This window comes from Taudactylus pleione, unplaced genomic scaffold, assembly GCF_031769625.1.
Source record: "Taudactylus pleione unplaced genomic scaffold, aTauple2 ptg000671l, whole genome shotgun sequence".
NCBI classification, from domain to species: Eukaryota; Metazoa; Chordata; class Amphibia; order Anura; family Myobatrachidae; genus Taudactylus; species Taudactylus pleione.
In genome coordinates, this window is record NW_028285073.1 from 4520819 (window position 1) to 4546891 (window position 26073).

The 26073-nt window shown below is 43.7% G+C and overlaps 1 protein-coding gene across 3 annotated transcripts in view; it reads left to right on the forward strand.

Annotated features, from left to right (window-relative positions):
• The first annotated feature begins 17876 nt into the window (after nucleotides 1-17876).
• The window catches only part of CYP27C1 (cytochrome P450 family 27 subfamily C member 1), a 52075-nt gene continuing 43878 nt past the window's right edge, over nucleotides 17877-26073 (forward strand). For all 3 annotated transcript variants that reach the window (XM_088455781.1, XM_088455780.1, XM_088455782.1), the window contains exon 1: nucleotides 17877-18310. In XM_088455781.1, the coding sequence (XP_088311907.1) occupies nucleotides 18032-18310 (279 nt within the window). In that variant the 5' untranslated portion in view covers nucleotides 17877-18031. The remainder of the gene's footprint in view (nucleotides 18311-26073) is intronic.

Genomic DNA, 26073 nt, shown 5'->3' on the forward strand with positions numbered 1-26073 from the left:
TGCTTTGAGGATGCAAGTGCAGCTACAGCCCACACAATTCACAAAAACAGAAAAAAGAAGAAGAATATTTTTATTGTTTGTGTAGCACACTTTGAGGGTGTCACCACCCTTTAACAGACAGATGCACGCTTGTCGCTGCTGCTTTGAGGATGCAAGTGCGGCTACATCGCACACAAGTCACAAACACATTAAAAAAAATAGTTTTTTATTTTTTGGAGCACTTTGAGAGTTACACCACCCTTTAACAGACAGATGCATGCTTGTCGCTGCTGCTTTGAGGATGCAGGTGGAATCTAGATGTGATTTGGAACCGGGGACACACTACCTCCATCAATTGTCTAAATCCCACTGCACTAATGGCGGATACCGGACGCACGTCTAACACCAACATAGCAGTCAAGGCCTCAGTTATACGTTTTGCTTCAGGATGACTGCTGTCGTACTTCATCCTCATCGCTAGGGACTGTTGGAGGGTCAATTGTTTAGTAAAAGTAGTGATGTTCCTACTTCCTCTCTGGGATGATGAACAACTCCCAGCAGCAGCAACAGCACTAGGAGGAAGTGGTTCTTCATCTTTCCCTATTTTATTTTTATCGGAGAAAGTTTGGTCCTCCATTTATGTTATATTGATATATACGTGCGGCTAAAGCGCACACAAACACAGAAAATATTTTTTTATTTTTGCTGGAGAGTAGAGCACTTTGTGGGTTACACCACCCTTTAAGAAATGAGCCAGCCGGCTCTTTACTTATGGGACACAGGCGCACGCTTGGCGCTGCTCCTTTGTTGATGCACGTGCAGCCACAGTGCACACAAGTCACAAACACAGAAAATATATATTTTTTTTTTGTTTGGACTGGAGTGTACTTTGGGGGTTACAGCACCCTTTAACGGTCAAGCCAGCCGGCCCTTTACTTATGACACAGGCGCACGCTTGGCACTACTTTGTTGATGCACGTGCGGCTACTGCGCACACAATTCACAAACACAGAAAAAATATTATTTTTTTAGCACTTGGGGGGAGCACCCCTGATGGACAGAGCACCCCCTGGACAACACTACAGCACCCCTTTAGGACTGGGACACTGCACAGGACTTTGGAGTGGACACAGCCCCTATGGAGAACTGACTGCACAACACCGTCCAGCCAGCCCCTATGGACTTTGAAGTAGTGGACACAGCCCCTATTAACAACAGCAGCACAGCACAACACAGCCAGCCCCTATGGACTTTGAAGTAGTGGACAACAGCAGCACAGCGCAGCACAGCACAATACTACTCTGCACTACACTACACTACACAGCCCAGCCAGCGCTAACTCCCACCCTCCCTCTTCACTGTCCACAGCCGAGTGAGAAAATGGCGCCGACGCGGGTACCTTATATAGGATCCAAAACCCGCGGGATGATGACGTTTTGCCTCGATTTCAGATCCGAGTCAGGCGGGAAAAGTCGAGCCTGACTCGGGTCGGACTCGGACCGGGGGGGTTCGGATTTCAGAAATCCGAACCCGCTCACCCCTAATATATATATATATATATATATATATATATATATATATATATATATATACACACACACACACACACACACAGTCAGGTCCATAAATATTGGGACATTGACAGAATTCTCATATTTTGGCCTCTAATCACCACCACAATGGCTTTGAAATGAAACAAACAAGATGTGCTTTATCTGCAGACTTTCAGATTTAATTTGAAGGTAATTAAATCCAAATCAGGTGAATGGTGTAGGAATTACAACGGTTTCTATATGTGCCTCCTGCTTTTTAAGGGGCCAAAAGTAATGGGACAAACTAAACAATCCTAAATCTAACTTTCACTTTTTAATACTTTGCTGCAAATCCTTTGCAGGCAATTACAGCCTGAAGTCTGGAACACATAGACATCACCAGATGCTGGGTTTCATCCCTGGTGATGCTCTGCCAGGCCTCTACTGCAAATGTCTTCAGTTCCTGCTTGTGCTTGGGGCATCTTCCCTTCAGTTTTGTCTTCATCAAGTGAAATGCATGCTCAAATCGGATTCAGGTCAGGGGATTGACTTGGCCATTGCATAACATTCCACTATTTAGCCTTAAAAAACTCTTTGGTTGCTTTTGCAGTATGCTTCAGGTCATTCTCCATCTGCTCTGTGAAGCACCGTCCAATGAGTTCTGAAGCATTTGACTGAATATGAGCATATAATATTGCCCGAAACACTTCAGAATTCATTCTGCTGCTTTTGTCAGCAGTTACATCATGAATAAATACAAGGGAACCAGTTCCATTGGCAGCCATACATGCCCACGCCATGACACTACCACCACCATGCTTCACTGATGAGGTGGTATGTTTTGGATCATGAGCAGTTCCTTTCCTTCTCCATACTGTTCTCTTCCCATCACTCTGGTACAAGTTGATCTTTGTCTCATCTGTCCATAGGATGTTGTTCCAGAACTGTAATGGCTTTTTTAGATGTTATTTGGTACAACTCTAATCTGGTCTTCCTGTTTTTGTGGCTCACCAATGCTTTACATCTTGTGGTGAACCCTCTATATTCACTCTTGTGAAGTCTTCTCTTGATTATTGACTTTGACACATATACACCTACCTCCTGGAGAGTGTTTTTGATTTGGCCAACTGTTGTGAAGGGGTTTTTCTTCACCAGGGAAATAATTATTCTGTCATCCGCCACAGTTGTTTTCCGTGGTCTTCTGGGTCTTTTGGTGTTGCTGAGCTCTCCGATGCGTTCTTTCTTTTTAAGAATGTTCCAAACAGTTGATTTGGCCACACCTAATGTTTTTGCTATCTCTCTGATGGGTTTGTTTTGATTTTTCAGCCTAATGATGGCTTGCTTCACTGATAGTGACAGCTCTTTGGATCTCATATTGAGAGTCGACAGCAACTGATTCCAAATGCAAATGTCACACCTACCGGTAGAATCCACTCCAGACCTTTTACCTGCTTAATTGATAATGAAATAACGAGGGAATAGCCCACACCTGTCCATGAAATAGCTTTTGAGTTTATAGTCCCATTACTTTTGGCCCCTTAAAAAGTGGGAGGCACATATAGAAACCGTTGTAATTCCTACACCGTTCACCTGATTTGGATGTAATTACCCTCAAATTAAATCTGAAAGTCTGCAGTTAAAGCACATCTTGTTTGTTTAATTTCAAAGCCATTGTGGTGGTGAATAGAGGCCAAAATATGAAAATTCTGTCAATGTCCCAATATTTATGCACCTGACATATATATATATATATATATATATAGGCAGGGACACACAAACACACACACATACAGTACACACACAGATCCAAGGATTGGCACTCCGAACTTTTGTGTAGCTGCTACCAGTGCCTTCACATAAACAATATACACTGCAGGGGGTGCGGCACTCCAGGCATACTTCAAAGAAATCACAGGATGGCCAGTTGCATCAACTTTTCAGTTTTTACTAAACTTTTTTCAAGATAGAAAAGAAAAGCAGACACACACCTTTTTATATACACCCGCTACACCACATGAAAAAGCTCAACTGCCGGGTCCAGGACCACTCACCCGGTCGGCGGCTCATATGGATGACGTCAACGCGCTGAGGAGCAGTCATTGCAAGTGTCACCATCACCAAGGTTACGGCTACACACAAAAAATATATACATAAAAATAAAATGGAAACACGGAGCATGGGAAGAGATTTCTTATAAAAAATACTGCATATCCGGAAAGTACTATAGGGCTTGATTCACACCCAGACGCTATTTGGGCCGCTCGCTCTCAAAAAGGGGCAGACTATGCGAAACATGTGCTCGCTCTTTGCGGTGTAAGGACGCCTCTATGTCTTAGCGGGCAAGGGCTTGTCAAAGTCAAATAATTGGGTATGATCGCTTTACAATTATTATCTAACGATATAGTAGTCTATAGTCTGATGGCGTGTAACTAGGATGCAACTTTGCGTTGGTGCAATCCAATGTGCACAAATGCGAACGCACACATGTATTCACATACACACACAGACGCACATATGCGATTTCCAGACACAGGCGCACATATGCGAACGCATACATATAGAATGGTTCCCACACATTAGAGATAATAATCAGAGTTATTAAGGTATTGTTAGCTAATAATTAAGATGTAAGATGTACTTAAAAGTGATCTAAGGTTCAGAATACAGTGGACATGTCATGTTTGGTATCATACTAAATCCCTTTTTATTTGCAGACATCCGTTTCGATCGGCAAAGAAGTCGCATCATGCGTCCGCTAGTTATGGATGATAGGGAGTTATTGAGTAGAATGCTATTTCTTGTATGCAGTGTTGTAGCCAGTTTTAACCAGTTCTTCGGCAGGAAGATACACAATGTGACTGTTGGAAGATTGATCCATACCCATGATGACACCGTATGAACTGACCAATGACCAGATTGACCAGAAGCAAGAACCAATGAAAACCTGCCAACTTGTCCCTTTGTTATCTCTGTAACCTGTACCGTTTATAGGCTTGTGTACTGGCTTCAGTGTACAGACATCTTCTTTGCGACCACAGACTTCTGGACTGAATGACTGTATACTGGGACCAGTGCGCACGCGTATATATCGGCTGTACTTATTGTATAATACTTGCTTTTTACTCTAATTGTTAAACTTATATCGTGTTACCCCTTTTTACATAAAATAACTTTTGTGCTTTGGAACCACACGATTAGACTGGAAAGAAATTATTCTTTAACGGCATTAATATGCTTATTGAGCTCGCAAGTGTTTAAAGACGCCCCCTTGCCACTCGCAACAAACGTCATCTCCGGGAAATGTAGGATTAATCAGGACCATCGGGAGCTGCTCGCAGCACTTAAGGTAGACCTAGTCTCCCACAAGCAGTGCGAGCAGTTCAGAGAAAAATCATCCAAGTCACATGTTCAATTATGCTACTTTGCTAAATATGCACACCCATTAAACTCCGTTCTGATGGTCAGGCACGCCTGCGTTCGCACATCCACTCCCCACGTTCACAAGCACCTTCCCCCGTTACCACCCACAAACGGCACTGTCACTCTAAATAGTAGCCTGACTGCGGGCACTTTCCCATCGCACTGACTGGTTAGCGCACGCGCATTGCGAATTATACACATGCACAGATTGAGAAAAATCGCACAATGCGAGCGAGCGCAGCATAGCGAACAGGTCTGAATCAGGCCCTATAATCCCGTTGGCAAGGTGAAAAATAATCACCAACAAAGTAACCACTTATAGATTGAGCAGCTAAAACGAGCAGCAAAATTGCCAACAGCCAGACTGACAATGATCAGGACAAAAACTCTTAATGCTACTTAATCATGAAAATAATACAGAATATTTGCAACAACCGCAGGTACCTTTACCAAACTTGTAGTGCAAATTAAATATAGCATGTTATAAAAAGCATGAATACGACATATTTTCATTTAAACCTTTAGGATATATTACATTTCACCGTGCAATCCACCACTCCTCACACTATAACAACTTGACTGCACGATCACCACCCCTCAACAAAGGGGGTACATGGTCGATCATCCTATAGCATAAGCTACTTAATGGGTGCTTTTGTTATGCAAAATACCGAGCTACTGGTTGCTCGCTTGTGCCAGTGCATAAGGCATTACGCATATGGTGGACCAGTGTGCCGCCATATGCTCTTTAAACTTTCTCTCGGACTTACCTATACAGGTAAGACCGCAAGGACAGATAATTTGGTATACTACAAAGCAAGAGTTGCAGTTTAGTTGATAGTTAATAAACATTTTTTTTGACACTATGAGGGTACATAAAAGTATCCCCAGATATTAGAAATTGGCATGTTACACAGGTAGATTTTATACATCCTAACTTTTGGGGAGGAAATAGCTTGTTGCTGGATTTTTACCCATTCTAGAGCCATCGGTCGTTACAACCAATCTCACAGGTTTCTGTCACGCGAGTAACAAGGCATTAATTGACTACCCGTCAGATGTAGAGATTCCACCAATGACCAATTACGTTTCATAATTTGATTAATAAATGGGGAGGCCATCCCTCTCTCTCTTAACCAAAACTTGGTCCCTATCTAGTGCCATAACTTTAAGCTTTGTATCCTGCTGTAATTTCCTAGAATATCCTCTGGTGTAGAATCGTTCAATTAATTCCGGAAGTTGGCAGGAGGCAATGTGTAAATCATTATTAATACGCCTTATCCTAATTATCTGCAAAGTAGGGTAAACCCCTACTAGAAATTTAGGGAGGCAACTATGTGCTTGTAATAAAATATTCTTATCAGTTGGTTTAGAATTTAATGGATTCTCTTTGATAGTTATCTTCACATCTAGAAAAATAATCTTTTGACTATTCAGACTATATGTAAATCTGATAGGGACATCTCTAAGGTGGTATGTTTCCATTAACTGACAAAACTCATACTCATCGCCCTGCCAAATAATTAAGAGATCGTCGATAAAGCGTGAATACAACAAGATGTGTGATGAGACTAAGGGGTCACTAAAAATCAAGTCGTTTTCAACTGCAAACATGACTATGTTGGCATAAATTGGTCAGCACTAGACCACATCGCACATTCTTTCACTTGGAGGAAGTACTGCCTATCATACAGAAAGAAGTTTAGTTAAAATTAATTCAAAAAGACTCTAAATTAACTCAATAAATGCTGGTTCAAAAACTTTCTAAGCAAGAATCTTTTGACACAAGGAAGACCAAAATCATGGGGTATTGACGTGTACAGGCTGACCACATCCACTGTGATCAGCCAACAATCATTAGGAACCACTGGAAGAGCCTTTAATTTGTTGAGTAACGAAGTTGTGTCCAGTAAAAATGACGGTTCATTTTGAATAAGTGGTTGGAGCAAGGAGTCCAAGAAAATGGCAGCTGGCTGAAAAAGCGAACCCCTAGCTGACACAATGGATGTCCGGGAGGGGGGTTCAACCGCTTGTGGATTTTTAGTATCGTGTAAAATAACGGCATAATGGGGAACTCTTGAATAAGCGATTACATTAATTTATCTGAAATTAATCCCAATCCTTGTGCTTGCTGTAAAATAATTATCAATTTCCTTTTATACATATTGGTGGGGTCACTTAGTAGTTTATTATAGACATTCTTGTCCACCAGTTGTTTTGCGGCTTCCTTTTTGTAATCTGTAAGGTCTTGAAGGACAATAGAACCGCTGTTGCCCACCGGGTGGATCGCCGCATCCCTTACCCAACCCATCCCAAGGCTATGGCTGCCAAAATGGGATTGAAATACCGGCAGCTGTTTAACACTCCCCTCTCGCCCCACAACCCTAACCCTCTCTTGGTGGTGCCTAACCCCAAGTCCCCCTGGGGGTGCCTAAACCCAACCCCCTCTTCCCACATCCTAAACCAAACGATCCCCGTGGGGGGTGCCTAACCCAAACCTCCCGCCAGTGGCGCCTATCCCTAACACCCCCTTTCCCTAGCCTAACCCTAACCCTCCCCGGGGGGTGAATAACCCTAAATCCCCTGGGGTTGCCTAAACCTAAACCGGGGGGGGGGCTAACTCCTAAAATGCCCAGGACTTACCTCATTCGGGGTGGCGTCGGTCAGGATTCCAGCATCGAGATGAAGATAGGCATCAGTATTTCGATGCCTATCTTAAGTCCTGTTTCGGGCTTGAACCGTTGGCATTTAGACCGGCGGCATCTCGTCCCATAGCTGCCATAGAGCCTCTCAAAGAAACAGAATTATCGATGAGTATAATCCATGATTATAGTGTAAACAGTTATATTTAATTTTATACAAAAATGTTAAATAACTGAATTTAATTAGAAAAGACAAGACAAGTGTTATCTGTGCTGAGCTATTAACATCTCCATGTTCAGGAGATGTAATACTGCCACCTGCAGGTTATGCAGAATAAAGTAACCAAAATACTAGGAGCATCAAATAAATATATATTCTGCATAAGAAAGCTATATATGTTAACAGAATATACTGCACAGTTCACATAACAAAAAAGAGAACAAGAAGTTAGTTCTCATATGGTGCACCCAGATCCCCTAAAAACAGTATACTTCCTTTAAAAAAAAAAAAAGGTGTCAAAACCAATTTAATCTATGAATATGTGAGATGCCGGGGCCATCCCGCTGGGAACCCCCGGATTGGTCTTGTACTGATAAATGTACGCATCCCTGGGGTTAATGAAGTATACTGTGTTTAGGGGATCTGAGTGAACCATGTGAGAACTGACTTCTTGTTCTCTTTTTTTTTTGTTATGTGTATTCAATTAAGTCAGCAGGTTGCACTTCCAATTTAAATTTTGATTTAAAGATATTCTGTTCTATTTGCTATAATATATTGGTAAATCCCTGTATTATATATGAAGAATCAATCTTGGTGCAGGAATTCCTTTGAGCCTAAACATATATTGCAAAGTTCAACTACATATATGTGTTAAAAAGTATGATGTCAGTACTATATAGAAGAACTTTATATTGCATTTAGATTTGCATAACTTTTTTTTTTTTTGAAATATGATTTTATTGAAGTTTTTTCAAGAAAAACCAATAACATACCGGTAGATAACAATATGAGAAATGCTATCCATTAATGGTCTCATAGCCTTGGAAACAATAACAAAAGCAGAGATGTATATTTGTCAATATATGTGACTAATAACGTGGCCAAGCACATAACAGGACTTTTTGGTGCCCTGGGCCAGAAAGATATCATTGGTTTTGGACCAACGAGAAAGTTCTATTGCAGTAGTTCCACATCGATAGGGAGAAGCTTGGGTAAGGTGGACCATAAAATAATATTTACTAAAGTTTTGGAGGCCTAAACTGCCATCTCTGGAGCGGCAACATAATGCATAATATTGTTTAAAGCACAAATATTGCTTCATTTAAAGAAAACAACAACAAAAAAATGCTGGTCCACCAAGAGCAACCTTTTCATAAATACATCTGTGTAGATCCATAGTAAACTACTGTACCAGTGTGACAGCTGATAAAAAAATCCTCTCTGACCCACAAAATGGCAATTTCTCTGCAGCAAACTTTTGTAAAGGCCCCCCATGTACATGATGCAGTCAATAATCTCATCTGGTTTACTGAAGCTCCCTCTACAGACTAGTCCATGGGCTGATGTTATAGTGACACAGGCACCAGCCTACCCTGCTAACCAAACACAAGCTTCCTTTTGTTAGTATGGCCTGTAAGGTGGAGAAGATTAGAAATTGGTCCCTCTAAATGTAATTTTTGCTCTAAAACATGGATCATGGTCATATCCATGCCCACCAGTAAGTTACTCTGTCCCGATTCTAAACTCCCAAATGTTAGAAGATATGTTATAAATATAGTACATCCCGCTCTGAGAAAATGAACAAAATCAGACTCTTTTACAAGAAGGAGTCAGTGCAAGTGATATTGCAGTGCTAGAAAATAAAGCAATATTCCTGGCGTAGAAAGAGAATCCAAACACACACAGAGCTCTAACTAGAATTGTAAGCATCTGGGGAAGAAGGAAAACTGACATCCCTAATCCTCAACTGTAACAAACATGTGCCCCCTGGGCAATTGCCCTTCTTGCACAGCTCTAGTTTTTGACCCTGCGAACATATGTATTTTTCCATGCACCCCTATACATTGCGTTGCCCTAATATCCATCTCTCTCTCTCTCTCTCTCTCTCTCTCTGAGAGTGCCGTCACTACGATGTCTTGAAAATGCCCAAACAGGCTAGGTTGCTCACGGCAAGGTGATATAAATTATCGGAGTTCGAACGGGGTATGAAAGTGGGTGCCCGACGAATGAAGTTGTGAGGACATTCAAGAGTGTCATGTATATACCAGGAGTACCTCATGGAAGGCATTACCACCCGCCATGGAAAGTGTAGTGACCAACCATGGGTGCTTAATGATCATGGTCAGCAGCATCTGGCCAGAATTGACCGTGGTAACAGACACTGGCTCAAATCACATCCACATTCAATGCAGAAGGCACCAGATACATAGCCAGCAGGACAGTACAGCGTTCTTTAGCTTCTATAAGACATGGGAGCATAAGACCCACCAGAGTGCCAGCTAATACTACGACACAGCTCCTCTTCAAGCTAATGATGTCACTAATTGGACCCTGGAGGAGTGGCAACATGTGGTGTGGACTGATGAGTCACAGTTCTAGTTGTTTCAGGCTGATGGTAGGGTTCGGGTGTGGCGCAGACCCCATGAGGCCATGGATCCCCATTTGTCAACAAGGCACCGTACAGGTTAGTGGTAGTTCCAGAATGGTGTGGGGCATGTTCACATGGCATGGGTTGGGTCTGCTTGAACACATCATTGACCAATAAAGGCTAAGCTACATTGCTTGATGACCATTTGCAGCCCTTCATGGACTTCATGTACCCAAACTATGGAATATTCCAGCAGGATGATACACCATGTCATCAGACCGAAGTTGTCCAGAATTGGTTTGAGAAGCATTCTGAAGTGTTCAGACATACGGTGTGGCCACCACCTTCACCTGACAAGAATCCAATCAAACATTTATGGAAAGTGATGGAGAGGTCCATTCGCACCCAAGATTCTGCACCTACAAATATCGTGGAGCTGTGAGAATGTGGGAAACTATCCAGATGACATTGGTCAACATGGATCAAGAGGTCTTCAGTCCACTTGTGGAATCGATGCCACATCGAGTTGCTGCACTTTGCCAGGCTAGAGGGGGTCCTATATGATACTATGCATCTATCCCATGGTGTTTGGCACTTCAGAGTATTATTTGAGATATATATATATATATATATATATATATATCTCCATCCTTCCCTTTCTTATAGAGATATTATAAGCTCCTTCTGATGTCTAAAATAGAAAGGTTTTGTGATATCTATGTAGCACTTCAGAAAGGGATGGTAAGCAGCCTACTGACAATACCTAGGTCCTACCCATATGGACCAATATCACAGCAATAAAAAAAATATTGCCATGTAGTACTGGCGTTATATCTTAGGGTGGGGTAGGGGAATGTTAGAATTAATGAACAAAATATAAATGTATATAGAGTAAACCTTCCCTTATAGGGTAGAAGTCTGCAGATTCCTGATCATGGTTGTCATCAATATGAAATAAACGCAATCTCATATATAATCAAATAAAAACCAAGTTGATAATGGTATCAATAATAGTAAATTAACACTTTTACAGATATGTAATGTGAAAAGAATGAGCCAATGTAGTGAATGGAGACAACATGAAAAAGTAATAAAAAATTTTCACACAATTCCAGAATATAAAAACAAGTAATAGTAATAATGTTATTTATATAGCACTCATAGGATTCAAAGTGCTTTCAATTTGCATTTAAGAAAACACAAGATACAAACAAAGCTTAGCAAAAAAAGAGAATTAAGCAATTGGGTTGTAATTTTTTAGGGACTAAAGGGACCTTAGGGAAATGTAGACAGATGAGTCTGTTTTGAAGGATTCTATAGTGGAGACCTCTCGAACTGTGCCATAAAGTTGGAGCCGCAAAGCTAAAAGCTTGACCTCCAAATTAATTAAATGGAGACTCTATTAGCTGCTAATAGTCATTCATCTACAGATCGCAGTAAGCGAGCGGGGAACTAAGGAACAGAGGCTGCTTCAGGTACCTTGGCCAACACAAATAATACACTTTAAATAATTGAATTATGAATAAATATATTGGTGTAAAAATAACATAAGATTTAGCATAATACTGGTAAATGTCACTAAAATGGATACAATGGCTTAATACTGTATGTATATGACTAGAAATGGACTAAAAAGGGGGTGAGACTTATACCCCTTTTACACCAGAGCAAAAACCTGGGTTTTTGCTGGGTCTAACCGGGTCGCAGCTCAGTGTAAAATGTTCCCTAAAAAATAACCTGGGTCAAGTGACCCGGCAATCCAACCCAGGTAGCTACCAGGGTCGGGCCCAGGATGATGGCTATGGGTAAGGCTGTAGTGTAACGGCGCAACCAGAGTTATCCGACCTGGGTCATGCCTAAAATGAGCTGATTGGTAGTTGTGGAGCAGTCACCTCCCACTTTTTATGACCTCACAAGTTTAGCAGGGCAGACCCAGGTTCAGTGTGAACGGGGTTGACCTGAGAATAACCCAGATCGATGGTGCTGTTTAAAGGGTGTCTGACCTGGGTTGGAACCATGTCTGAAAACCCAGGTCTGACCCAGGTTTTTGGTGGAAAAGAGGCATAAATATGATGGTACAGAGAAAGTGGATCACAGGTACCATTTTCTTTCAATGTCATGGTTTAAGCCTGTTGGTGTTATAGTTTTCAATCAGAAAACCCATCTCGTCTTTACTTTGGACATGTTGAGTTCTTAATTTCTGTCTCTCCATGTGGCTTTGATATTTTGTATCCCTATAAATCTGGTCATTTCATTAGTGGAACTATTATGATTGACACGTAAATGTTCTGACATGTGGTGTGTTTGTAGTCCTTTAATATTTCCCAGATGTTCCCACAATCTGGTCTTTAATGCGCGTGACATTTTGCTAATGTAGGTAAGTCCACAGCTGCATTGGATTAAGTAGATAACATTTACATTGTGACAAGTTATAAGGTAATTGATTTTAATATTCTCTCCATTTACGCTGAATGTAGGGTATCTGGTGGAGTCACTTTTTATATTGTGGCAACTAATACATGAGCCACATCTGTGAAAGTCTTTAGTTTGGATATGAATATTGGGAAGCGCACTTTTTAATAGTTTGTCTTTTTTGTTGGGAGCTTTGCGGTAAATGAATTGGGGTTTAGGAGGGATTATACTCTTGTGAAATGGGTCTCTCGGCAAGAGATGCCAAATGTTTTTTTTTTGAAGATTGTCAACATAGAGATAAAGATGCAATCAAAGCCTTGGTGGGGCTATTTTTAGTTTGAGATAGCCACCTCCTACTTAGCAACGTAATTGGTGAAGCAGGAGCAGCTTTTTCTCCACGATAAGTGGGTTTTTAGTATCTGGTCCCCTCAGTCTGAAGTGTATAATCTTTAACATATATATTGAGATCCAAGGAATATATGGTTTCTTGGCTAGATGTGTACGTCAGCTTGATATTTAAGTAATTTTTACGAAATGACTCACAAACTGTGTCCAGATTTTCTTTGGTTCCTTTCCAGGTGAAGATGTCATCTATAAAACGATGCCAATTTGGGAGTTCTGTGCAACAAGCTACATATGTTGTTATGTTCCCAATGGGCCATGAAAAGATTAGCGTAGCTTGGAGCAAACTTTATTCCTATCGCCATCCCCTTCTTTTGTATTCAATACTCCTCAAAATATAATATATTGTTCCCCAATATGAATTCTTTCATATTATCATTGATTGGTTTTGTACAAGAACCATTTTACCGCTCTGAAGTGCATTTTTATTTTACTCCAGATGAAGCAAGCACAGATAGAGAAGAAACATGGAGCTCACCCTTGTACTTAATACCAGAAACAGTGCAATTTGAATGTTTCATTGTTGCATTTACTACTTCTGAAACACAACTTACTCCACACCACCCCAATATGGTTGTATCGCTGACCAGTGATGGGCAACCTAACACACTTCAAATACTTCTTATGTGACCCTCTAACAGAAGGGCCGCACATTACCCCTAATCTCAGACATAAAATAGTCCCAAATGACCTGCACACACCTACGTGTCTGGTATGTTTAGTCAACATGCAGAATGTTAACACTGACAAAATGTTGACCTGTTTAATATGTTGACATTATGAATGTTGACAGAATGTCACTCATATTTTATCTTAACCCTAATTGCAGCCTAACCCTAATTTTGTGTCAATATTGTGACTGCTGACATTCATTAGGTTGACATTTTGTCAGTGTCGTCAATTTTTATGTCGACGTGTTAAACTACATCCCACCCACGAGTCATTCAAAAATGCCCACACACTCCTTAGACCTTCCCCATGCTACTCAAGAGTCTCACTTGCCATAAAATGCCAAATACTGAACGCTCTCAGAAACTCACTTGCAAAAAAAATGCCCTCATATGCCACTCAGGTCAACCACCTACCCTAACATGCTTGTACTAACACCAAAATGTACTTCTAAATTTACTTCAGACCTCACCACTGGGAATACCCACTGCTAATCTAATAACTAGAAGTCACCGAGAGCTGTTGCCCACCACTGTCTTGTTGCACTTTTTTTAAATTTTTTCCTTCAGTATATCAATATGTGCACATAATAAATTAAGAAAAAGATCCTAATGCATCATTTTTACAATGGTTGTGATATATCGAACAAGAACATTATAAATTTTTAAAAATAATTCCCGTATTTCCCTAGACTTTTTGAATTTGATACATATAGATGAAGACTGTGCCCATAGAAACTTTTGTACACAACAGACAATCCTAGTTTTTCCCTTTTTCTTCTTAATAGGTCACAATCAGTATAATCTCAATCCTACAACAAGCCATACATATAATAAAATAATGTATGTGATTGATAGGTATTTGATTGTATTTATAGTTTTTATTTTTTTCTGGATACAGAGAAATAGGGAAGAGGTTGACAGGCTCTGATCCCCAACTGAGATTGGGAAATTTATAGCGTTGCTTTGGGTTCAGTTTGAGGTCATGTTTTTGAATATTTCAAGTGTCCCTTCTATGTTTTATGTTCATCTTCATGGAAACCTTTTAACATGTCATGTTGTAATTAGAAAAACCCAGTAGCATTAGCTTAGTAATGGTAATAAGTGGATGGTAAGTTTCTATTGGAAGGAATGATCAGGAATTTTGAAGAACTGGAATGATTTCGCTCTGCGGATGAAGCCATTGCTGAGAGATGGGTGGAGAGGGGGGAGGGGAACTGAAGTAAATTCAGGGTGTAATATACAGGAGATGAGTCATTGAGTTGAATGAGTCAGACCTTTTCACATTTTTTCAGAACGTGCAAATTGTTTTAGAGAAAGATGCCACAGAAAATGCAACATCTGTATTTAGCGCCTAAGACAGTGGTGGGCAACAGGCAGCCCATAGTTCTCAGTGACCTGGCTATTGGACAAGTATTATAGAAGGAAGTTTTGGAACCATGCACTAGTGTGGGTCTGAGTAGAATGTGGCAAGTGGAAGGTCTGAGTAACAGGTGAATGGTTTGAGGACATGCAGGGTTATGTGTGGCTAAATAAAGTTGAAAAAAAAAAAATCAGGGTGTTCCGGTAATTTTGGGGTTATTTTTTGTAGCCTTTCAATGAAGTGTATCCTGGTGCCCATCACTGGTCTATGATGTAACCATAAAAGTGTGGTGCTTAGTAACTTATATTTCAGAAGTTGTGATTGCATCAAAAAAATTACTCAAAATAGATGTTTTTGTTAGTTTTAAGCACATAGGCGATTCCCCTGTGCTTGGTTTTTCTTGAGTAGAAAGGCACTTCAGACAAATGTCAGAAGGGGCTTCTAATAGTTATATCTGTAGGGACATATATAGGAAGCAAAGTAGGGCATAGGCAGGTTAGGGGGGAGAACAGGAATTTGGAATCGCCCTCTTGACCAAGAATAACGTATTCAAATATGAAGAAAAACTGTAGTACATTTTAAGCACTGTAAAGTCGCTTGCACTAACTACTTTCTGTAATAGGAAACTATTTGCATATGTTTTAAAAGCAAAATTTTATATATATTTTCCATAAACAGGGATGTAGCTAATGTGATAGTAGGTTGCACAGTTGTTAAACTTGATATCAGTGCTACACCCTAAGCAATTCTTTATAAAACCTGATGATTTTCAGGCGCATTGATTGCCCACAAGGATGATGAAATAAACTGAAAAAAAAAAGGAGGAAACAGGGCGAGAACGCCCACACACTACACAATATCATGACATTGTGGCCCACATAAATCAAATGTTCTGAATGATCAGATAATCGGACTCGAGCGGTTTCTGGACCCTTTTAATTGGCGTTTCTGCAAAGCCATCAGGATTACACAATAATCGGATTGATCACCCAATAATTTTGCTGATTGGCTTGATAATTGTTTAGCGTTTATTCAGCTTAACCCCATGTAGCATCACTGTGGCTGCAGACAGTTTCATGCACCATCTAACTTACAGAAGCCTTTACACCTGATAAAATTATTTAACAATTATGGTGCATGTATGAAACATAATTCATGTGTCAGCATTTATATAGCTGCTCTGGAAACCCAGCTGTGAGTTCTTGCAACAGTTTTCTCACACTCTACCATCCATTTGTGAACAAACAGCTCTGAAATATTGCAGGAATTGGGATCCTTAGACCCAATTCCTGTTAATGTGCAGTGTAGATAACTGGGCAGAGCTTGACCCACACTTTACACTACCATTGTAAGGGTGGGCAATAAGCAGCCCCCAGATGTTGTAAAACTACATACTCTAGAATGCCCTGCCACAATTTTGCTATTTGGCCATGCTAAAAATGTCGCAATGCATGCTGGGATTTGTAGTTCAACAACAGCTGGAGGGCCGCTTATTGCCCACCCCTGGTTCAGAGGTTTGTGTCTGCTCTATTTTCAGAGTGCTTTGGTCGTATTACATTCCGTTTGAAACTTGGCATAAGCAACGTATACAACAACACTTGTCTAGGCTTTTCTCCGGGCAGGAAGAGAGCACTGGAGTATTAAGGAACTCAAGAAATGATGCAAAAAAAATATTCTTCTTCCCTCTCATACGCCCTTCCACTCCTACACATCTGAAAACACAGCATAACTATTAAAAAATGCATTACATGATCACAAGTGTGCAAAGCACGCTTTGGGCCAAATGTAATAGGGTGAGAGTTTAGAAAATGTGAGGGAAAACTCTCACATTTTAAAACTCAGCCAATGTAATAAAGTCACAGAACATGCAAACTTGCTTGTTTTTTAGACTAAAAAAAACTCAAGATTTAGGGGTCTATTTATCAAGCAGTGAAAAGCATGGAGAAGTGGACCAGTGGAGAAGTTGCCCATAGCAACCAATCAGCTTTGAAGTAGAATTTATCAAGTAGTTTATAAAATAATAGGTAGGTGCTGATTGGTTGGTATGGGCAACTTCTCCACTGGTCCACTTTTTCACGCTTTTCACTGCTTGATAAATAGACCAGTGTGAGAGTTTTACTGCTAAACTCTCACCCTATTACATTTGGCCCTTTGAGCTCAATTCAATTAGGGGCGAGTTGCCATTGCAATGGCGTATAAATGCTGGCAGCGGAACTAGCCTCCACTGCTGCCCGATCTCAGCCTGAAATTGCTGATTTTTGTACACAGCCCAATGGGGCTGCAAACTAAAATCTGTGAGCCCAGCGGTACCCGTAAGTGTGGCATAGATACAGATGTACTTACTCGCGGGTGCAACATAGTAGCGCCTAGTTGAATTGAGCCCTTATTTGTTTGCAACTTGTTTTAATAGGTAATCACATTTCGGAAAAAGCAGTTTGATCATGTTTTGGAAGTTTCACTGCCAGTATGTCATTCAATAGTAGACCAAACTAACAAACCTAATAGAAAACAGTTGTGTCATGTTATAACAGGCTCATGGAACACGTGGGATTAAATTTAAATCACAAACAGCACAAAAAAAATGCATGAATGTTCAGGACTTTTTATTGTATTTAGTAATAAAATACTTCATGCATAAGCTTAGTGAATATGATACTTAATGGATATGATTCATGGTGATGTCATAAAAGACAATACAACTCAATGCAGTAAAGTGGGGCAGATTATGGTAATTGTATCCCAGCTCATGAAGGGTTAACAGCTGCAAATGCACCTCTCAGTGGGATGGGAGGGGGTGTCCTTTGGGGAAGGGTTACCCCCTTTTCATGAGACACATAAGAAGCCATTGATTCCAGCTCTGAGACCACCACCCCCTTTCACCAGCCCCTGGGGGAGGGAGGGAGTCTTTAATAATGGTGTAAGCTGATGCCCAGACTGCGCTGCAGTGTGTGGAGGAGACCTGGGAGGGAGGAAGGACACAAGCCCGGTTTGGTGCTGCTACTATCACAGGTTGCTTGGGGGGCTTATGGCTCTCCTGGGACAGAGGGTGAGGAGACTCCTGGACATGGAAGTTTTGGGGAGCTGCAGGAGGGGGGTGCAAAGGCTCCCCGCGTTGTTAGCTGCCGGCCAGGCTGTACGCGATGAGGTGGGAGGTGAAAGGAGACTGACCCGGGGCAGATCTGGAGAAGGGGTGAGGAGGGCGGCCCTGGCTAAAAGTCTGAAGGAGATGCCGGGCCCCAGCACACTAACCAACCTGATGGAGTTCTTCTGGAGGGACGGGTTCAGCCGCATCCATGAGATACAGGTACTGGGGGCACTATGCACAGTGTGTGTGTGTAAGGGAGGCCATTCTGTAACTGGAGATGGATGTACTCTGCCATATATTGTCAGCTGATTAGTGTGTATATATCAGTGATGGAGCTGTGTGCAATCACTCATCCCAGAGCAGGTGCAGGGAATAACCAGAGGTGCTAATATTTATTTGCCCTTTGCTGGGGTAGCTATGACCATGTAAAGTTAGTATCTGGGCATTAGTAGCACTGAACGTCTGTATGATGTAGAGCTGATGAGATTAAGGGAGGAGTCATGCTATCTCTTAGGGTTCATTTGGCGCTGCAGAGGTTAATATTGCCAATTAAGTTTCTCATCTCCTATCCCCACGTGTTCTGCTGCTCCGAAGTTATACAACCAGGGGTGTGGTCTGTGTCCGCTGTCAGCACTGAGGCCACGCCCACCCATGTGCGCTGCCCTTAGTATGTATTGTATGCTGGCTACCCTCGTAGACCTGAATATCAATTGCTATAATTTTTATATCTGTAATCACACTGGCAGAGGGCATGCAAGAACTAGTAGTTCCACAAGTGCTGTAGAGCCACAGGTTGCCTATGTATGATTTCTAACACGTTCTCAAACTCTGTCCTCAGGACTCCAAACTCCTTTCCTCCAACATGACCCTTTCCACCCGGTACAAAATGCTCTGCTCCTGGACTTCTCACCTAATTAATGATAGCAGTCACCTGTGTTGAGCTAGTTAATAGACGAGGCAGGTGCTTCACTACAGGTGGGTGCAGTCATCAATTAAGGGAAAAATTCAGGAGCAGAGCATTTTTGTATCGCGTTGGAGGGGTCATGTTGGAGGGTCTGCAAACACCATGTTTCCAGGTTACCTCGCAGAATCTCAAATGAAATTATTAGCTCCACCAGGGCTGGATTAAGGTCTGTGGGGGCCCCTATCAATAAAAGTTGATCTCTCTCTGTCTGTCTCCTCCCCCCCATTAGGTTGGCACTCCCTTAGATAGTTAAAAAGACTGGTGCCAGCAACTCAAATTCCATTTGCATATATAGATGATTTTTTTTTTTTTAAATGCCTACTGTATATACCCAAATACTACCCTCATTCACACCAGCAGAACTCAGTCACCCTCTTACATTCATAGCACTCAGATATTCCCTCCAGCACTACCATCACCCAGGCGCCCCCCTTCTACACTACCAGCACTCAGACACCCCCCCCCCCCCTACACTAAAAACACAGACACCCCTCCTACACTACCAGCACGGTTAGTTCTAGACTATACAAGGCTGATGGACCTGTGATGTCACACCTACGTGACCCGGCCTGAAAGGGGGAGGGGCGGGGATGCTGACGGGGGGGCCAAAAGTGTCCCCTCGCGGGCTCGCTGCGCTCGCCACGCTTTGGGCACAGTATATTTATTCCCCCTCTATGCCCTAGTGGATGGTAACGCAGGAGCGGTCCAGTCTCCTGCAGCGGTCACGTGGTGTATACGTCACAGAGGTCCTATAGCCACATAGGAAATAGCAGCACCCAGGCACCCCCCTACCTTCCAGCTGCAGTGTACTGTTTGTGCTCCCTCCATGGTGCTGACTGCGTCCACTGACAGAGCAGAGGAAGCAGATCCCGGGCCCCAGCCGCCTTGTGTGTGGGCGGAGAAGAAAGGACAGGAGCGGAGGAGCCGTTAAAGGATGTAGCCCGGTCAGTTTGAAAAGGGGGCAGAGCCAAATCATTGGAGGGGCGGGGCCTAATTGCGGGTCTCGGCACCGTTAAAAGATTTTTAAAAATTGTTTATTATGGGGATGTGGCCGGGGGCAGTGTGTGGGGGCCCCCTTTGTGTGGGGGCCCCGGGACGCCCACCCCTGTCACCCTGCCCTTAATCCGGCCCTGAGCTCCACCCATGGATCTTTTTAAATGAGTTGGTGAGTAATGAATACAGCTGTGCACATGCGTGGTGACCTGGAAAACGTGAACTGTGTTGTTTTCTGAGTACAGAGTTTGAGAACCACTGCTTTATATGAACATGTATTTATGATTAGGACAGAGGTTCCTAAACTCTGTCCTCAAGTCACCCTAACAGTCCAGGTTTTTAGGATAGCCATGGTTGAGCACAGATGGTTAAATCAAAAGGCTGGGGTACTAATTAAGTCACCTGTTCACAAACATGGTTATCCTTAAAACCTGAACCGTTAGGGCTATTTCACACAACTGTTTTGTTCGTCCTGCAAAAAACGGACGTTTTTTTTACCGTTGTTTAACTTTAGTGGAAGTTAAATAACATTGGGGCTTTCACACTGCATGAACACTGCACAGTCACCATGTTACAGCCGTGATAAACACTGATTAGGATGGCTGCCTTCCACGGTTTTCAGTGTTAAAGATTGAATAGAGATCAGTGATCGCAAATCGCGCTTTAGCGCATATTTTACCCGAAAATGATCACCAGGGACTCACTTTTGCAGAATCTGTGGGTTCCTGGGGACGTGCTCTGTCACGGTCAATCCCCTGGCTCCTGCAAATGATTGAGGTCTCCAATAAGAGAGGATTCCGCACAGAACCTCATGTGACTATTCATTAATTATCGAAATCAAATGGACTAACCATCATACATCTCTCAAACATCATGATTTATGGTGTTGGTGGTGCTCCCAAAGCCTATAGATACATATCCAAGTGTGCCCCAAGTGTGCTGGGGCACACTTGGATAAAAATGACAAATAGAATTTTAACTTATTATGTTTACATAAAATCAGAGGTACCCGTATCACACAAAATCATATGGTCAAAAGTATACGACATCAAACATATATTGAAAGCAATATGAAATAGTACATTTTTATTTTAGATTTGTAATTAATTAAACACTCAGGTGTTACATCAAACATCCCAGTGATAGGCGAAAATAAAACACATCATATCAAAATTCTGCATACCACTGGGGACACAAATAAAGGTTTGGTATCAATAGAATATAGGTACACTGATGTAAATAACAAGTTGGTTATACAAGTACTGCGTCATGTGCTGTTCCATTCATCTTCCAATAAGTTTACCCTCGGCACCTGGTATTCCTAGGGGTGTGGTATAAGAGATAGACAATGTCTAGATCTACCCCAGTTGTTAGACAGTCAATAGATCGACAGGTACTAAAGGTCGACATGTAAGAAGGTCGACTGGTACAAATGGTCGACGGGGTCAAAAGGTCGACCCGAAAATGGTCGACACATTTTTTTTTTTTATGTTTTTTTTGCGTAAATACCATTCGGACCCTTGCGGGCTCGCTTCGCTCGCCACACTGCGGGCACGGTGGCTCGCTTTGCTCGCCACATGGATTTGTTCCCCGTCCATACCCACTTGGATGGTAGGGAATGACGTTGGACACTGGCTCATCTTAAGTGCCTAACCCTAAACCTAAAATAAATAAATAAATATGTCAATAATTTTCATGTCGACCTTTTGTACCTGTCAATCTATTGACTGTCTAACAACTGTGGTCGATCTAGACATTGTCTAACTAATTACTGTCTATCTACAGTCCGGCACCCATTCCTAGGAGGTCTCCCATCTAGGTTCTGACCAGGCCTGATGCTGTATTGCTTCCAAGATCGAACGAGATTAGGCAGATCCAGCAACGTATGGCTGTAGGTAATAGTTCAAATAGCTGGTGTAGACATTAGGTTCGAAATAGTATTGCATGAGCATACTTATTCGTATAAACATATTGCACTTAATTAGCACAAGGAAGAAAACCCCTTACAAAATGCAAGCTGGTCCTTGTGATAGAAATAACAAAATGTGTTACAAGGTAAAATAAATTATATATATATATATATATATATATATATATATATATATATATATATAGGCACTGCATCAACCAAATAATATTGGTACCAACTAGATCATAAAGCCCTTAATTGATCTATCACAGACAGCCTGCAGCCCCTGGTTCATGGGGTCACAAAAGTTGTATGAGCCCGATGACAGACAGGAATACAAAAATGATGTCCAAGAGATCAATTATACAAGTGTTAAGCAATGATTGAGGTCTCCCTGGACTGGCCAGGGAGGACTATACCTTAGCGCCTGTGTTTGATGCAGAACCCAGCACTACAGGGACAGGTCAGGTGACCCCTTCACCCGGTGGAAGAGCAGGTCCGACACACGGCAAGAGGACAGTCCCGACACCCGGCGGGAGGGCTGGTCCCGGGGAGAGAGAGCAGGTCCGGGCACCCAGCTGGAGGCCAGCACTTTCAAAAGAGCAGGGTTCTCATATCTGGCACTACAGGGACAGACTGCCCCGGCACCCGGAGGATTACTGAAGTAAATTTAATAAGAGGGTGGGGATTGGTTTGGTGCAGTGGCAGGTGTGGGTGCTGCGGATTAACAGGTGGCTGTATGGTGCCTTGGCAGGTAGGGAGGGGCTGTGGGTAACTTCCCGCGGCTGCTGCTAACAGTAAAGAGTGACAGATGGGCGGCCAGAAGGGGGTACTGCCATTTGACAAACAATAGTGGTAGTGAAGGTAGGGGGTGGGATGGGCCAGCTGCTGTTACTACTTTAAGCTGCCCTATCTACCCTCACCCCCTCCTTTCCCCCAGCACTGCCTGCCCCTAACCCCCTCCTTGCCCCTGAGTACAGCACCAGCTGCCCTCTACCCTTACCTCCCCTCTACCGCCAGTAATGTCTGCCCGACCCCCTCCTTGCCCCCCAGCACTGATCAGATGTGCAGAACATATGTTCCATCCTATCATGTGCAGATCGTACTGTTTATTTTGTGCATGCGATGCATCGTGCGTCCATTCAAGTAATTTCAATTACTTTTTCCCTGACGCATGCGTAAGGCACACGATCATATGACAGATCGTGTGCTAAGTAAAACAACAAATATGCCGCCGGGACTGCCAGGGAGCTCCGGGGGGAGTCAGATGGTGAATCTGATGCTGGTCGCGCAGATGTATGGTCAGCATTAGAGGATTTATCACTTCTCCAAACAATATAATAAACACACACTCCCATCTACCCAAAATCACCAGCTCTCCAAACCAATACAGCATCATACTTATTACTATGTGCTCTGCATCTTGTTTACTGTCTGGTGACTTCTCCCTCCAAGCTCTTCTACAGTGACATCTGCCAATGCCGTAGAAAGTACTAGGAGGAGCTGGGTGCCCCTCTAAGTTGTCCATAATTGCTCAGGATTTGCCCCAGTAGGGAGGGTTGGCACCTACCCAAGCCCTGGCACCATAGGCTGCAGTCTGATCTGCGTAATGCAGGCTTGCCAACTTTCTGGCTGCCCCTTCCGGGAGGGAGCAGCCAGATCGGCATGACGGGGCGTAGCCATTATGAGGAGGCGGGGCCGGCCAGACTATGTGAATTTGTGGGCGGAGACACACGATCGCGTCATTTGGCCCCGCTACACAATGCCGATATTACAGGCATTGTGAAGCAGGGGGCGGAGCCAAAATGACACGAATCACGTCACCGCCCCCCCTGCTGTGGGGGTTTCTAAGGTAAATGCAGGGGGATAGGAGGGGTGGGCGGCAGCACTCGGGAACATTGCCTGCCTTCCTGGGAGGTTGGGAGCGGCACCCGATTTTCGGGAGGCTCCCGACCAAATCGGGAGGGTAGGCAAGTAAGGCATAATGGTTGATCAGTTACTGATCATCCCCTTCCTTCACCTCTTTGTCACATCCTCTTCATCACCCTCCTTCTTCCCTTACACCCCAGCTCCATCCTCTCCTCCATCACCGTGCTTTTTCTCTCACACCACGGCTAAATGCACTCCTCCAACACCTCCTTCATTCACGTCCTGGCTATGTGCTCTTCTCGATTGCCCTGTTCTTTCCCTCACACAGACTCATTGTACTGCTGCAGGCACCATCATTGTGGTGGGCCCAGGTCGGTACAATATACCGACTGAACCACCGCTAGTTCCGCCTATTACCCAGCACCACTCTCCCTGTCTCACAGCACAATACCCAGCATCAGGGCTGTAGAGAGCCCTGGCGGGCCCAGGTACAGAGGGGGGCGTGGCCTCATCGTGGGTGGCGTGGCCACGCCCCTTGAGAAAAAAAAGCACTTTTGCAGCGCCGCGTAGGAGGAGGGGCGCTGTAAGCCCATCAGCCCGGCGCAAAGCCAGTGTGATCGCTCCTCCCCCCCCCCACAGTGGGAGACTGCTCAGCAGCCACGAGCAGTCTCCCACTGCTGTGAGGAGGGGGGGGCGGCGCTGGACCAGGGCCCCTCGGGAAGCCCGGTTAAACAGTACCCGCTCCCCCCTGCCCAGCAGCACAGTTCAGAGGCAGCAAACACCCATCGCCCCCCTCAGTCACAGCAATCCCCATCCAGCACAGCACCCTTCACACAGAACCCCTCTGCCCTTTCCAATTACAGCATCCCTCACCGAGAAGCACAGATCACGTCCTCACTCATCACCCGGTCAGCACGTAGCACCAGCACTCCTCACTACATGCTGAGCGGACTTTAATTAAAACATTTTTGTAACAGTCACTTACTTTTTAAAACCGGATGGGTGGCAGCCTGTGCGTCCGCCCGTTTTGCAGCTCCTGCTGAATCCTCCTCACTGTGCTTTTGTGGGGGTCCAGCTTAGCCTGCTGGACTCCACAAAGGCCCATGGGAGGAGGAGCTGGGCATGCGCAGCAGCCCTCCTCCAGAGACCATTGGGCATTTTTGTTGATGCCCGGTGCCCACTGCCCCAACTGTGCAAAGTCTGCTACTCTGCTCCAGCCTCCGTGGACCTGTTTGCTCCCGCAGCGGCAGCCTGCTGTTGCTGGCTGTGAGCTGCCTGCTGCAGCTGCTGCCCGTTCAGAGCTGAGAGCTAGCAGAGCCCTGCCAATCGGGTGCCCGGTCTCCACAACCGCCGCTGGCTGTTCCGCTCCTGCCTGTCCGCTCACTGTTTGCTGCTGCCAGGCCCGATCGGCGCTCAAATGACAGCTCCGATCGGGCCCTGCAGCAGCAAACCGTGGACGCTGTACAGCAGCAGTAGCAGGTGCCCCATGCCGCAGTGCCTGCCATACACCACCGCCAGCCTAGATGGGCTTGGATGCCCCTAGGAATTCTTTGTCTATGCCTTGGGCCAGCTCTGCACACACTTTTCTAATCTGCTCCTTCCCTCACATTTGGGTTCCTCCTCTCCTCCATCACCCTCCTTACTTTATAGAGCGGGAGCTTAGTAAATGTGAGCGAGAACGTGTCTGCAGTGTTGCAGCCATTCCTCACGTTCCTCCAAGCCCGTCCCCTCTACCCCTGCAGCCTGCGCACCAGTGTGTGTTATACACTGAGCCCTTGCATTCTGCCTGTCACTGCTGTGATGTTTGGCCACAGACACAACTCGGAGAGGTACCCCGAGTGTTGCCGTTGTGCTGTTTAATGTTTGATAGCGGCTGATCATCTGGTCGGTGACAGGGGGTCTAGGTAACGTGTGCCCGGTTTCTCCTCTTTAAACTGGCCCTGTACTACGGAAAGAGGGGATCTGGCCAAGTGAGAAGTGCCCTGTTCTCCCGGTGGCCCAGTCCGCCCCTGACAAAGCTACATGAGACCAGTTATATAGCAATAACATGCATCTATTTATTAAAATAAATAATATATACAATTTGCAATGAGATTAAGCAGCTACAGAAGAGAAATTAGTGCTGTATATATGGCTCTGGTAAATTGCTGAAGAATATTTGATTGCAATATAGATCTTATCAAAAATTGTCCTGGAATTGCGGCAAAGTTCTAAGCAGACAATGTCACTTTTACCTTTTTATTGGGT